Source organism: Hypomesus transpacificus, chromosome 19 (genome assembly GCF_021917145.1).
Source record: "Hypomesus transpacificus isolate Combined female chromosome 19, fHypTra1, whole genome shotgun sequence".
NCBI lineage: Eukaryota > Metazoa > Chordata > Actinopteri > Osmeriformes > Osmeridae > Hypomesus > Hypomesus transpacificus.
In genome coordinates, this window is record NC_061078.1 from 1,483,136 (window position 1) to 1,496,294 (window position 13,159).

Here is a 13,159-nt window from a genome sequence, read left to right on the forward strand (position 1 = left end):
GGAAAGTCAATGTTAAAATATACAACATATAACATGTATAAAAGTAGAAAATATTATTTAATAAAATCAACATCAGAATAGCGTTGTTCTTGTGGTTGATGACGGGGTTGTAGATTACACTATATCAATGTGACCATTGTGCTCGTAGAAAGTGTGTGTGTGGATGATGAAAGCAGAAGCAGGCTTAGTGGATAGGATTGGGGGAGGAAGCGTCAGAGAGAAGTAATGATTGAATGATTGATTACTAATGGAGGGCAGAGAGATGGGGGGGACGAAGACATCAAAGTCCGTCATTCATTTTGGCTCCCAGTGCCGTCATTCATGAATACTCACTTTAAATGCCTCAGCATACTAACTGACAAGCTAGGATCGAGGCCTGCCTCACAGACATCTCTGCTTGGATGACCAAGCACCACCTCCAGCTGAACCTCGCCAAAACAGAACTCCTCATCATGGATGACAAGCTCTCCCTCCCAGCCCACATTGCTGCGGTCTCCCAGTTGTGTAGATTCACCCTCTACAACATCCGGAAGATCAGGAGATACCTGTCTGAGCATTCCACCCCGCATCTAGTCCAAGCGCTCGCTGCTCGCCGGTCTCCCAGCATGCGCAACCCGCCCTCTCCAGAGGATTCAGAATACGTCGGCCTGTCCGCTCTTCAACCTACCCAGACGCTCCCATGTTACCCTGCTCCTTATCTCCCTCCACTGGCTTTCAATCATGGCCCGTATCAGATTCAAGACCCTGGTACTGACCTTCCGAGCGGTGAACGGGACAGCGCCCGACAACATCAAGTCTATGCTCCAGCATTACACCCCCACCCGCTACCTACGGTCTTCTTCTGACAACCGTCTGGTGGTCCCACCGCTCAAGAGCGCCCAGTACCAACACAAGCTCTTCTCCTGTCTGGCCCCCCAGTGGTGGAATCAACTCCCCACCTCCATCAGGGACACTGACTGTCTCCCCACCTTCAAAAAAAAGGCTCAAGTTGCACTTGTTTCCGGAGTACAACGGCACTAAGAAATGTTGGCTGGACCTGATGTGTCCTCCAGGATCACAATGACTCTTACTGAGAGACTTGTTGCTCTTGTTGGTTAATTATAGCTGACTTAAAACTATTGTACTTGCTGTGTAATATAATTTTGTTGCTTGCTTTTTTCCACAGGTAGACCTTAGCACTTTTCAAGGTTCATGTTGTTTAATTGTATCTTGTTTAACTACAAGCTCTAATGGTTCTTCCCTTTTGGACTTATTTAGTTTTTCACAATGTAGGCCTATGCTTCAAGTTTTGGTTATCCGAAATGTATCACACCGTATCATTGTCCTGGTGGTCAAAACATGCGACCAGCCTCCTCCCCACTTCAGTAGAGACCTGGGTATCAAACCCTAAACAAAATGACAACAGAACATTTGGCTGAACTCATCGTCACTGAGGAACGGAGCCAGAACAGGCTCCTGGTTAGGCTAACATCAAAACCACAGCACATTCTCACAAAATTTAAAACAGCCGTCTAGATCATGTTTACAATGAGGACGGTGACACTTTCCGGACTCTCTCACAGTGACAGCATATTGAGGGTGAAATAATCATCTACTTTGTGGGCTATTAAGCATTGAGTATTGTGTTGGTCTCGTATCATGTTAAGTAGTGAACTAAATAGTGTAACACATTAAGATAGGCCATCATTATAAAGCCGTTGATTTTCTGGTTCAACAATCTTTTGATAAAAAAAAACAGTCCCGACCAAAGCCTGCTCTGGTATCAAGGGGAAACATGTTCGTTATTTTACTAAACTTAATGAAATATTTCAAAATAGGAATCCCCGCCTACGCGGCGCACCTTTTGATGCAAATCCACCGTACACTGTGTCTGCGTTGTAAAGCTCCGAACGAATACGCCCCCTGGACTTCTTCCGGGAATCGAGAATCAGCTGTCAAAAAAACAAAACAACTGTTTTGTTCGTGGTAGGTCTAATTTCTAACATTAAATCAAGCACTTTTGTCATCGGTTTTTGGTAGATTCACAGTTCAGCACAAATTATTATACTTTTAGTTAACAATCAATTTTATGTAGTTCGTATATGATTGTTGGTGGTGGCAAACAGATCGTTGTGCTGGAGTTGTGGTCGGCTAGCTTACGTTAACGTAGACTACCTAGCTAGCTAACAAGCGTGAGCATAGCTAGCAGTGCTTGTGCTAGCAAGCTAAATTGCGTTACACTAGTAGCCACCTAGTTAACTAGCTAGCTAGTGCTGTGTTAACAACGCTGCGGTCCTACACTTACTAGATCGCTTCTGGTGGCTGATATATCCTGGTTGTATAACTAGTTAAGCTACAGTTTGCTTGATGTTGGACGTGCTGCTGCTAGCCAGCTAGGTTATCTGTATCGTATGTCAATCGATATCGTTAAATGATGACGTTTTAAATAGGTAAGTATAATTATCTCTGGCGAGTTAATAAAAATATATTGGACTGTTTTTAGGTTGTTCAAAGGCCGAATGGGTTGCTGTAGAGTTGCCAGCTAATGTAACTAGCAACGTTTTAATTGATCTTTCTGCTTTCCCAGATACTCACACGGGGCATGTGTACATTACGTAGTGCTACCCGTGAGCGTTAATTTAAATACCCGACAAGATGCCTGCGGTGTCCGCGGGGGTTAAGGAGTTGTACCTGTCAACATCTTTAGGAGAGCTCAACAAGAAGGCTCAACTCAAACCCGAGAAATTCAGCACCAGAAGGTTTGTTTTTCTTATAAGCCATATAATTGTTTGTCATAGCTGAAAGTGACTCATACAACAGCTTAACACATATAGAAATAGTGACGGAAATCTAGACAGTGTCGTGGATATAACAATGATATTTGTTGTGTGTTTGCTGTCCTGCAGCTATGTCCAGAGCGCTGGCAAGATATACCAGACGGCAGAAGAGTGTCGCCTTGATGGAGATGAAGAGAAAGCATATGTGCTTTATATGAAGTACCTGACAGTTCATGATATCATCAAGAAAAGACCCGATTTCAAGCAACATCAGGTAAGACTGTTCATACAGTTTGTGAACATTATGTAATGTTAACTTCAGAGAACCAAACTAAATTATCCAGTTTATTCAACCAGACCAAATACAAATTGAATATAAATTCAGGCCATTGTATTGTGATTTCATTAATGTAGTGGTGGAGGTTAGTGTTAAAGTAAAAAATAAATAATAATCTGTTACATTCCTTGACCCCTCATTATGTCCACAGGAGTTTTTCCTGTCTATGCTAGGGCCCACCAGCTTTAAGAAAGCCATAGAAGAAGCTGAGAAGCTGTCTGGAAGCCTTAAACTCAGGTGAGTGGCTCAAATCCAAACCCCTTATCCTCTGTAGAGACTTAACAGTCCATTAGTGTTTATGGTCTGTCTCTTATCCATGTACCTATGAACAGGTATGAGGAAGTGGAGGTTCGCAAAAAGCTGGAGGAGGATGAAAGGCAAGAAGAAAAGAAAAGGAGAGAGGAGAGGACAAAGAAAGATGGAGGGCAGGCCTCTCCCAAAGGCCTGACAGACATGAAGAAGGACTACAAGAAGGTAGGCATCAAAGATAACAGTCCTATTAAACTCCCCCATTAACGTTGTTGCTGCAATTTTTAATTATGTATGACGTAGATATGAGGTCAATTCAAAATACAAACCAAGTGAAGCATTTTTCTCCTGTGGACCGTGTTAATTATTAAGACACGGGTTGACTTATTCTTTCAGACCTGGAAGTGTTCTCAAAGTGTAGTTTAAATGATGTATCGTGTACGTTGTGTCTTAGGTGAAAGGAGAACAGAACAAGTTGAAAAATGTTCCATCAAAAGGTACAGAGAACATTGAAACTTGATCAAATGCTTGTTAGTTCCAGTGGAGTAGTTCTTTCTCTCCCTTGCGAACCCTTTTGACCGTGTATCTCCCTCTCACGTAGCTGCCGTGCCTGCAGGAGGGATCACCCCTGACAAGCTGTTCCACATGATGAAGGATCAGACCATGTCTCTTATTGTCATGGACGCCCGCAACTGCAAGGACTTTGAGGAGTCTCGCATTCAGGTCCCCACCCAGACTTGTATCAACGTGCCAGAGGAAGCCATCCGCCCAGGGTAGGGGAAGGAAGGGATGAGGATGGATGAAGTCCCACTCTTGGTACAGCTTCATGGATGGAGGATTGCCTGGGTGCTGCCATGTTGTAGGAAATCAACTTCTGTGTCTGTCCCCCCAGAATCACTGTGAACCAGATTGAATCAAAGCTTCCAGAAGCTTCCAGAGACCTGTGGAGACGCAGGGGCTTTGTGGACTACATTGTCCTGCTGGACTGGTTCAACTCTGTCAGCGATCTCAAGCTTGGCACCACACTGCAAAGCCTCAAAGATGCCCTCTACAAGGTAACGTGCGTGTGTGAGGAAGACTGTGGAGGGGAGATTGTCCCTAGTGTTGTGTTTTTCTCTGAGGTACAGTGTGTGTGTGTGTGTGTGTGTGTGTGTGTGTGTGTGTGTGTGTGTGTGTGTGTGTGTGTGTGTGTGTGTGTGTGTGTGTGTGTGTGGTCTCCACAGTGGGACAGCACCACCATTCTGCGTAGTGAGCCCATGGTACTGGAGGGAGGCTATGAGAACTGGCTGCTTTTCTACCCTATGTACACAACCAACTCCAAGGTCAAAGCCCCGAGACAAGTCACGGTCAACAACCTCCCCCAACGTGAGTAGCCCCATCACAACTAAACTGCTCGCTTTTCTTGGAAAGGAGAAACGATTGATGTCACTTAAGATGCAGGTGCTAGTAATGAGCGTTAGTTAATAGGTAATAATGTTAACGATATTAGTAAGGGTCAGGGTTATCGTAATATAAGCGTTAGTTCATGGTTAATAAGGCCCTTCTAAGATGCGTATTTACACTGTGTTAATAAGACTTCCTAACTTTTACCTTATCTATAAACTAATTCTAATTGGAAGCACCTAAAGTCTAAAGTGTTACAAAACAATTGAGCAGCACTGTACGTCATGTTGTATTATGTGTGTGTTGACACCAGTGAACTTCAGCTATCCATCCCTGGAGGAGCCCAAGCCTCCAACGCCCCCTCCCCCAGAGCCAGAGCCCCAGGTCCAGCCCCAGGTCCAGCCCCAGCCCCAGGTCCAGCCCCAGGTCCCCCTCCAGGTAAATGGAGCCCCCTCAGTAGAGCAGTTCCACCCTGAGCCCCCATCCACAAGGACAGAGAGCCTGCCGGACGCCACAGATTATCCTGTCACAGCATCCTCACTCTCTGGAGTAGACCTCACCAAGAAGGGCCCAAACCGAGGGTCAGGCAGCACCACCGGCCTGCCTGCTGCCGCTGTCAAACCCATTCCCCAGGTAACGTGCTCTGTTTCACCTGTCTGTCTGTTTATCCAACTGTCACAGTTCAGCTAGTTCAGGGGTGTCAAATCCTGGTCCGCTGTCCTGTACGTTTTAGACGTTTCCCTGATCCAGCGCACCTGATTCAAATGAATGATTCAGGCTTCTGCTGAGCTTGATTACGATCCATTCATTTGAATCAGGTGTGTTGGAGCAGGGAAACATCTACAATTTACAGGACAGTGGCCCCGGAGGACCAGGATTTTACATCCCTGATCTAGTTCATCCTGAGAGAGGTTAGAACTAGGAACACACTTGAGTCCTTCAGTCGCTTTTCCCACTGACGTCCCATTGGTGTCCTCGTTCGCAGATTGATCGCACCAAGAAGCCCTCCGTGCGGGTGTCTGACATCTCCAAACCCAGCCAGGACGGTCTGCCGTCTCAAAACGGCCCCTCAGTCCCCGACCGCTCGGTCAAACCACACTTCGGCTCCGGCGTCACTCCGTCCGACGACCAGGACCGTTGTCCGGAGGAGGAGGGAAGGGACGGTGATCACCAGGAGAAACTGAGCGGGGAGAAAGAAAGGCAGGAGAGAGCGGAGGGCGAGAGACATAGGAAGGAAGAAGAGGAGAGAAAGTACCAGGAGAGGAAGAAACTGGAGAGGCAGAAAGCAGAGGAGGAGGAGGAGTCGAAGGAGGGTAGGGGCGGGGAGAAGAGAGGGAAGGAGTCAAACTCAGACACACCCACCAAGAGTGCATCTCTGGACTCTCCTGCTCCCAACCGCATCATCACTGAGATTAAGGTCAGTGTCTCTGCTTCCAGACATTCAACACCACTATACTCAAGTTTGGTACTTGGTTCTAAACACTAATTTATTCCTGGTGGAACTACACGGACTGGATAGGATTAGTAGAAGTTTATAGAAATGTTAATGACATTTATTGACATCTGCTCGAAATCAGTTTCAGAAGGGGTGAGGGATTGGTTTTAGCCATGCAGATTCTCCTCATATTGTACCTGTCATTATTACACATGTGACTGAAGCACAGAGTAATAGGTGTCTCCCAACAGCTTAACATCTACCTGTGATTGGAGGAGGTCGTCACATGACCCCTACACGGTCAGGTCCGTTCATGCCCACATGGTTGATGAGGCCTGTGAGGATAGCAGTGTACTTAATCCCAGCTCCTCTATTGAACATCTAAAATGCTGAGAATCTCATCCCACATCCAGACCATCTATTAATGCCCAGTCCATCAATTCATTTGATCTCCATTAGCAAACACTTAAAAGCCAAATGATGTCAGCTGTCTTCTGTCCTCAACCTCAGGGTCCCCAGAAGCCTAGTAGTGAACTAAAGAGCGGGACCCAAAAATCAAGGATTTTTAAAGATAGAACTGCTGATGACTATGACAAACCCAAGGTATATCAACACTCTACCAATGGTGTTGATCACGGCATGTTTTTTAAAAGTGCTTCCGTCTATTTGACAATTCCCATCTAAGCTAAGACATATAGATTGCATGTTGAAAAATGTGGCCCACAATAGACTCTTGGGATGTTTGTCTCCCTCCCCTCTGATGACATCAATAGAGCTTAACCATACTCCGCAAGTTCCGCCCTCCAAATCTCATGAAGGAGCTGAAGACGCCTGCATTGCAATGTTATTGTTTGCCTTCCCAGCCCGCGAGCAGTGTCTAGAAGTTGTGTGTATTGCTGAAGAGAAGGATGTGACCCGAAGTGTGTGTGTGTGTGTGTTGTGGAGTAGAGGGACGTGTGCTAAACTGTGTGTGTGTGCCCCACAGCGAGAGCCGCTGACCAGAGCCAGAAGTGAGGAGATGGGGAGGAGTGTCCCAGGCCTGCCTGACGGCTGGATGAAGGTGCAGCTGACATTTACATTACATTTACATTACATTTAATAATTTAGCAGATGCTTTTATCCAAAGCGACTTCCAAGAAAGAGCCTTACAAAAAGTGCATAGGTCAATGATCATAAACAACGAGATAGTCCCAATAAACATTGCGGGAAGCCAAACATATCAGCATACATTGTGATAAACAACCAAGTGCCAATGGAAAGAAACATAAGAGCAAGTAGTTAACCTCACCTAGCTTCACCTCACGATCACAGTAAAGACTCACGACTTTCTGAAGCTCCCAATTCCACATCATCTAATCCTGCTCTCCTCTCTGCCAGTTCCTGGACATCGTGACCGGTACGTACCGGTACTACCACTCTCCCACCAACAGGGTCCACCTGTACCCCCCTGAGGTGAGCGTCCCCCAGACCCCGCCCTCCACCCCGCCCATGGCCAAACAGAAACAGGCGCACCCTGCCGAGCCGGAGCCCAGCCAGGAATGTGAGCGCGAGCAGTCCAAACTGAAACGTTCCTACTCCTCGCCTGACATCAGCCAGGACCTGAGAGAGGACATCCAGAAGAAGGCCGTCGCCACTGTAGCCACACCCGCCATCAACAGAGACACCAAGTAAGTGGTAGGACGGACGCCCATGCCCGCCGCCTCTTTTAAGCCGAGCGTAGATGTAGACGTCATAGACCTGCTGTCGGCTGCGTGTGACGCCCTCCGTCTGACCTTCCCAGGCCTGCCACTAACGTCTACGCCAAGGTGGAGATCACTCGGCCGTCGGCCGCCAAGATACGCAACTTGAACCCCGTGTTCGGCGGCATGGGCGCTTTGCTGACCGGCCTGCGTAACCTAGGTAACACGTGCTACATGAACTCCATCCTGCAGTGTCTGTGCAACACCCCTGCCATGGCTGAGTACTTCAACAACAACTACTACCAGCAGGACATAAACAGGTCAGGACTCCTGTCGGGAGCCACTCCTTAACTAGAGTTACGCTGAGAAATTGCGTTGTTATGTCTGTGGTGGTGGTGGTCTGACCCAGTCCCCCCTGTGTGTGTGTGTGTGTTTGTGTAGGGCCAACATTCTGGGCCATAAGGGGGAGGTGGCGGAGGAGTTTGGGGTCATCATGAAGGCCCTGTGGTCAGGCCAGTACAAGTGCATCAGCCCACGGGACTTTAAGATCACCATTGGGAAGATCAACGATCAGTTCTCTGGTTACGAGCAGCAGGACTCCCAGGAGCTGCTGCTGTTTCTCATGGACGGCCTGCACGAGGACCTCAACAAGGTAGGGACGCCTCGCGGACACTCCGGGGGGTTGGTAACATGTTTATATCTTGTTTTGTTGTACCGCATGTACATTTATTTGTCAACAGTCTTAGGACAACTATGCTATTGTAGGACATGCCTAAAATAGAGTCTGAAGTCGTGAATGGAAAAAAGACCTTGTGGGTTGCTCATCCCAGATGTAGAGGAGCCAGACCCTACTGTAGATGGCAGACAGATCCTACTGTAGATTGCAGACAGACCCTACTGCAGATGGCAGACAGATCCTACTGTAGATGGCAGACAGACCCTACAGTAGATGGCAGACAGATCCTACTGTAGATGGCAGACAGACCCTACAGTAGATGGCAGACAGATCCTACTGTAGATGGCAGACAGACTCTACTGTAGATGGCAGACAGATCCTACTGTAGATAGGAGCTAGACTGACACATCTTCAATATAGACTTAAACTGGAACTGATCTATGTCTGGGAAAAGCACCACTAAGATGTACATATTTTGGCTTCAATTTACAACATTTATTTTTGATTTCTTCTTTTTTTTTATTGGGTTTCATTTTGATGGCAATATTAGAGAGTAAGTAAACCTTTGTGCTTGTCTTCCTGAAGCACCATGTGTGATCGAGTGAGGGTGATCTTGTGAGAGCGTGTGGTGTATATGCTGTCCACTTTGATTCTCCTGTCGGGTCCCTTTTGCATGTGGACCCAGAACACACCTCATCGCCTGTACTGATCCGTCCTGTAGCGACCTCATGCTCCACATGGGTTCATGTGATAGTTTAGGGCTGAAAAAAAACATAATTTCAGATGTAGTTTAGTTTTTTTCTGAGATGGACTTGAACATCATTATGAAGCCAGTATTAGTTACCCTGTATCATCTCAGTCCAGGCTCCTCTTTCCTCCATGAGCACCAATATGAAAAGTCTGGAGCTCACCTCTCCAACTAAGCACCTAAAACATGGAAGAGATGAGGAACGAGGCTCATGGGTTAGAAGCGTACCTGGGTTAGAAGCGTACCTGGGTTAGAAGCGTACCTGGGTTAGAAGCGTACCTGGGATAGAAGTGGACCTGGGTTAGAAGCATACCTGGGTTAGAAGCGGACTTAGGTTAGAAGCGGACCTGGGTTAGAAGCGGACCTGGGTTAGAAGCGGACCTGGGTTAGAAGCGGACCCGGGTTAGAATCGGACCTGGGTTAGAAGCGGACCTGGGTTAGAAGCGTACCTGGGTTAGAAGCGGACCTTTGTCTGTGTGCATTTTCCACATGTGCTTTCCATCTCATAACATTACCTGTGGGCTGATGTGCCCGATGTGTCCAGCCTTGCCTCGTCCATCATGTCTCATGGTCAAGACTAATTAATGAGATATTAATTAGTGAAGGGCTGACACGTCACCTGACTCCACCCCCACCCCCACCACACACAGGACGTTACTGTACATACACTGTAAACATGTTCTTTATTTACCCTCCCGGTAAAAGTTAAAGAAAACATTCCATACTATACATGGGGTGTGACAACAGAGCTGTAGAAACACTCAGTATTTTACGGTGCCTTCTTACAGCTGTGGAAGCCCAACTCTGCATTTTGTGTTACTCTTGGCCATTACCTTCCTCATAAATGTGTCAAAACATCAAACTGAATCAGGAAAGCACTCAAGAGAAGCAAGTCTTGAATGCTCTAACTTAGCCTCCGTAGCAACGTTAGCATGCAAAGTTAACATTAGCATGTTAAGCTAACGTTGAAATGTTCTCCTTGCACGCGTCAGGCAGACAACCGGAAGCGGTACAAGGAGGAGGAAAACGACCACCTGGATGACCAGCGCGCAGCAGACCTGGCATGGAGCAAGCACAAGCTACTCAATGAGTCCATCATCGTGGCGCTGTTCCAGGGACAGTTCAAGTCCACCGTGCAGTGTCTCACCTGCCACCGCAAGTCACGCACCTTCGAGACCTTCATGTACCTGTCGCTGCCCCTTGCCTCCACCAACAAATGCTCCCTACAGGTGAGTCAGAGGGCATGTAAACACACACTCACACAGGCACTGCCGTGTAACGACTGTTGATGGTTGTGTTGAAGACGGAACGGTTTGTTTAGTGTGCGAGTAAGCCTTTTGTTGCGCTCCAGGACTGCCTGAAGCTGTTCTCCAAGGAGGAGAGGCTGACTGACAACAACAAGGTGTTCTGCAGACATTGCAAAGCCCACCGAGACTCGACCAAGAAACTGGAGATCTGGAAGGTTCCTCCCATTCTGCTGGTGCACTTAAAACGGTTTGTAAACACACCAGACCAGATTCCAGGGCGGGAAAAAACTCAATGTTATCACACTGATACCAAAGTACTAAAAGTATCTTTGAGAGATGATTCATACGTTACCAGAATGTACTGAGATTTGCACAACTAGCTAAGGCATTAACCGTCCGGCCTCTTGGTAAACATGCACCGCTCAATAGGGTAGTGAAAGACGCTTAGAAACACGACACATCGGATGACACGTTCCTCAATGCTTGTCGGCTCCTTCTATTTTGTCACTGACGTTGACCCTGAGCTGTCGTGGTATGGTAGCTTCTCCTACGAGGGACGGTGGAAACAGAAGCTGCAGACCAGCGTGGACTTCCCTCAGGAGAGTCTGGACCTGGCCCAATATGTCATTGGACCCAAGCAGAACCTCAAGAGATACAACCTGTTTGGAGTGTCTGTGAGTACCCCTAAACCTTCTTCTTCTCTTGATTCTTGATTGAGTCCAGCTGAACCTGGGACGCGCTAGATGGGTGACCCCTAGCTAAGAGAGTTAACCTGCGGTTTCCCTCTCTTGCTGACAGAACCACTATGGGGGTCTTGACGGAGGTCACTACACCGCCTACTGTAAGAATGCCCAGAAACAGCGCTGGTACAAATTTGATGACCATGAGGTGTCTGACATCTCCACCTCTTCTGTGAAGTCCTCCGCTGCCTACATCTTGTTCTTCTCTACTCTGTGAAGCACCAGGGGGGACATGGGCACCCCAGAAGACTCGACTTACTGAGCCAGCGCTGCTCTGAGCAACAAGCTGCTTTCTGCTTACAGCTCTGACATAGGACCCGGTGAGAAGACTTGCAGACTTGCAGAGAGGACGAAAGTGTGCGTGTGTGAGTGCGTGTGCAAGAGTGAGTGTGCGTTGTTGTGTTTGTGAGAGTGTGGGTGTGTGAGCTCGCGTGAAAAGAGTGTGTGAGAGTTAGACATGTGCTGGGATGTGTATTCCAGCATGCCTCTGAGAGAGAGAGAGAGACAGACAGAGGGAGGGACGGACGGAGAGAGGGACTGACAAACAGACAGTTGGGGAGAGACAGAGATGTAGACACAGTCTGAAACTAGATGATTCCATAGCTGTTAAAACGTGTCTATTTAAATTACTGACAGTAGAGAAAAGTACCTTTAACACACACATACACACTGCTGCCAGACTAATACTACAGAATAAGATGCATACCAAGACTAGAACCCAAACTTCACCGCCATCAAAGTTGTCGTAGAGCTGAGATCCACGTTAAATACTGTCTCACGGTTCTGTCTCAAACTCTGTCAATTTTGACGGCATCCTTGTTTAACAGACATCGCTTTTGCGTGTGAATAGACCATATTGAATCGTTGGCAGAGATTGTTGTCAGATGTACATAGCGACTGCTGACCTTGCACATTAAACATGTACAAACTGCAGATGAAGAGGATGCCTGTTTATTTATAAAGTGACCAAATTCTTTCATTTTTTCCTTAAATTTTGGGGTCGAGTCATGACTAACCATTGGATTTGAGAAATGTTATTCATAGCAAAATTCCTGTCATCTGATCAAATAAAAGATAAACACTGACCTCTAGTGTTTTGCACAGGCTACTTTATGGCATTCTGTTGATGTAATTTGGATTTAAGAGATGGGCTCTCCTTATTAGGCTGGTCAGATAGTTCTAACGTAACATTCTTTGGAAATCTAATTGATGTGCTTCCTTGATATGCAACATTTTAAAGTGGTTTCTAAACTAATGTGTGACTTGTACTCGGTCACTTCGATTCTGAACAGAACTATAATTAAAACTGTTCTTTGTTAACCAGCTTAAACTCTAAATCAATTTGTGAGTTGGTGATGAGTTTCAGCTGTCAAACACAATACTTAATTAACACAGTAATTGAGTATACACCATAAGACAAAGGTAATTTTGGCAATTCGGTTACTGAGAGTCTTATACTCTGGAAATACGGTTTTGTAACTGGTACGTGACCTGACCAAATTTTTGGGGGGTGAAGAAATATTACAGTGAATCTGTTAGGGGTACAAGGCAGTGAGCTTGTTCATTAATATGATTGTGTGCCGTTGTCATGAATGACCTTATGAGCCAAATGGTTTAACCTTCCTTAACCGGAGGAAGCAGAAATGATACTCATGACACTATGAGCCTCTTATGTCTCTGAATAATATTTCCTGGTCTAGCATGGCATTGGCATTTTGGCATACAGTATATACAGCGTTTATTTTCTTTTATGTTGATTTAATTTCTATGTTAATGCTCTCTTTCATGTATAGCACTTGTATTAACCTCAAACTCATAAACATAAATATTATGTACCATTTATTAAAAGGCTCAAAACAAAATGATACTAGTGTTGTCATATTTTCCATACAAATAGTGTATCAATATA

General features: G+C 46.3%; 1 protein-coding gene across 2 annotated transcripts; it reads left to right on the forward strand.

Annotated features, from left to right (window-relative positions):
* The first annotated feature begins 1,883 nt into the window (after nucleotides 1–1,883).
* On the forward strand, nucleotides 1,884–12,181 carry usp8 (ubiquitin specific peptidase 8). Of its 2 annotated transcripts, none has more exons than XM_047042024.1 (19): nucleotides 1,884–1,965; nucleotides 2,567–2,738; nucleotides 2,886–3,030; nucleotides 3,245–3,330; nucleotides 3,426–3,567; nucleotides 3,797–3,839; nucleotides 3,944–4,115; nucleotides 4,235–4,397; nucleotides 4,566–4,707; nucleotides 5,039–5,358; nucleotides 5,711–6,142; nucleotides 7,146–7,220; nucleotides 7,538–7,827; nucleotides 7,941–8,159; nucleotides 8,281–8,491; nucleotides 10,256–10,492; nucleotides 10,615–10,757; nucleotides 11,052–11,184; nucleotides 11,309–12,181. In XM_047042024.1, exons 2-19 carry the CDS (start codon nucleotides 2,635–2,637, stop codon nucleotides 11,465–11,467), a joined length of 3,216 nt encoding a protein of 1,071 aa, XP_046897980.1. In that variant the 5' UTR covers nucleotides 1,884–1,965; nucleotides 2,567–2,634; the 3' UTR covers nucleotides 11,468–12,181. The 2 variants fall into 2 exon arrangements, with proteins under 2 accessions (XP_046897980.1, XP_046897981.1); XM_047042025.1 differs by lacking the exon at nucleotides 1,884–1,965 and adding an exon at nucleotides 1,979–2,429.
* The last annotated feature ends 978 nt before the right edge of the window (nucleotides 12,182–13,159 follow it).

Excerpts from the sequence above, each read along its gene's own strand:
- usp8 (XM_047042024.1), top strand. The coding sequence starts at position 2,635 with ATGCCTGCGGTGTCCGCGGGGGTTAAGGAGTTGTACCTGTCAACATCT. Across the intron at positions 3,840-3,943 it reads GAAAAATGTTCCATCAAAAG|CTGCCGTGCCTGCAGGAGGG; the intron begins GTACAGAGAACA and ends CCTCTCACGTAG. Across the intron at positions 11,185-11,308 it reads ACAACCTGTTTGGAGTGTCT|AACCACTATGGGGGTCTTGA; the intron begins GTGAGTACCCCT and ends TCTTGCTGACAG.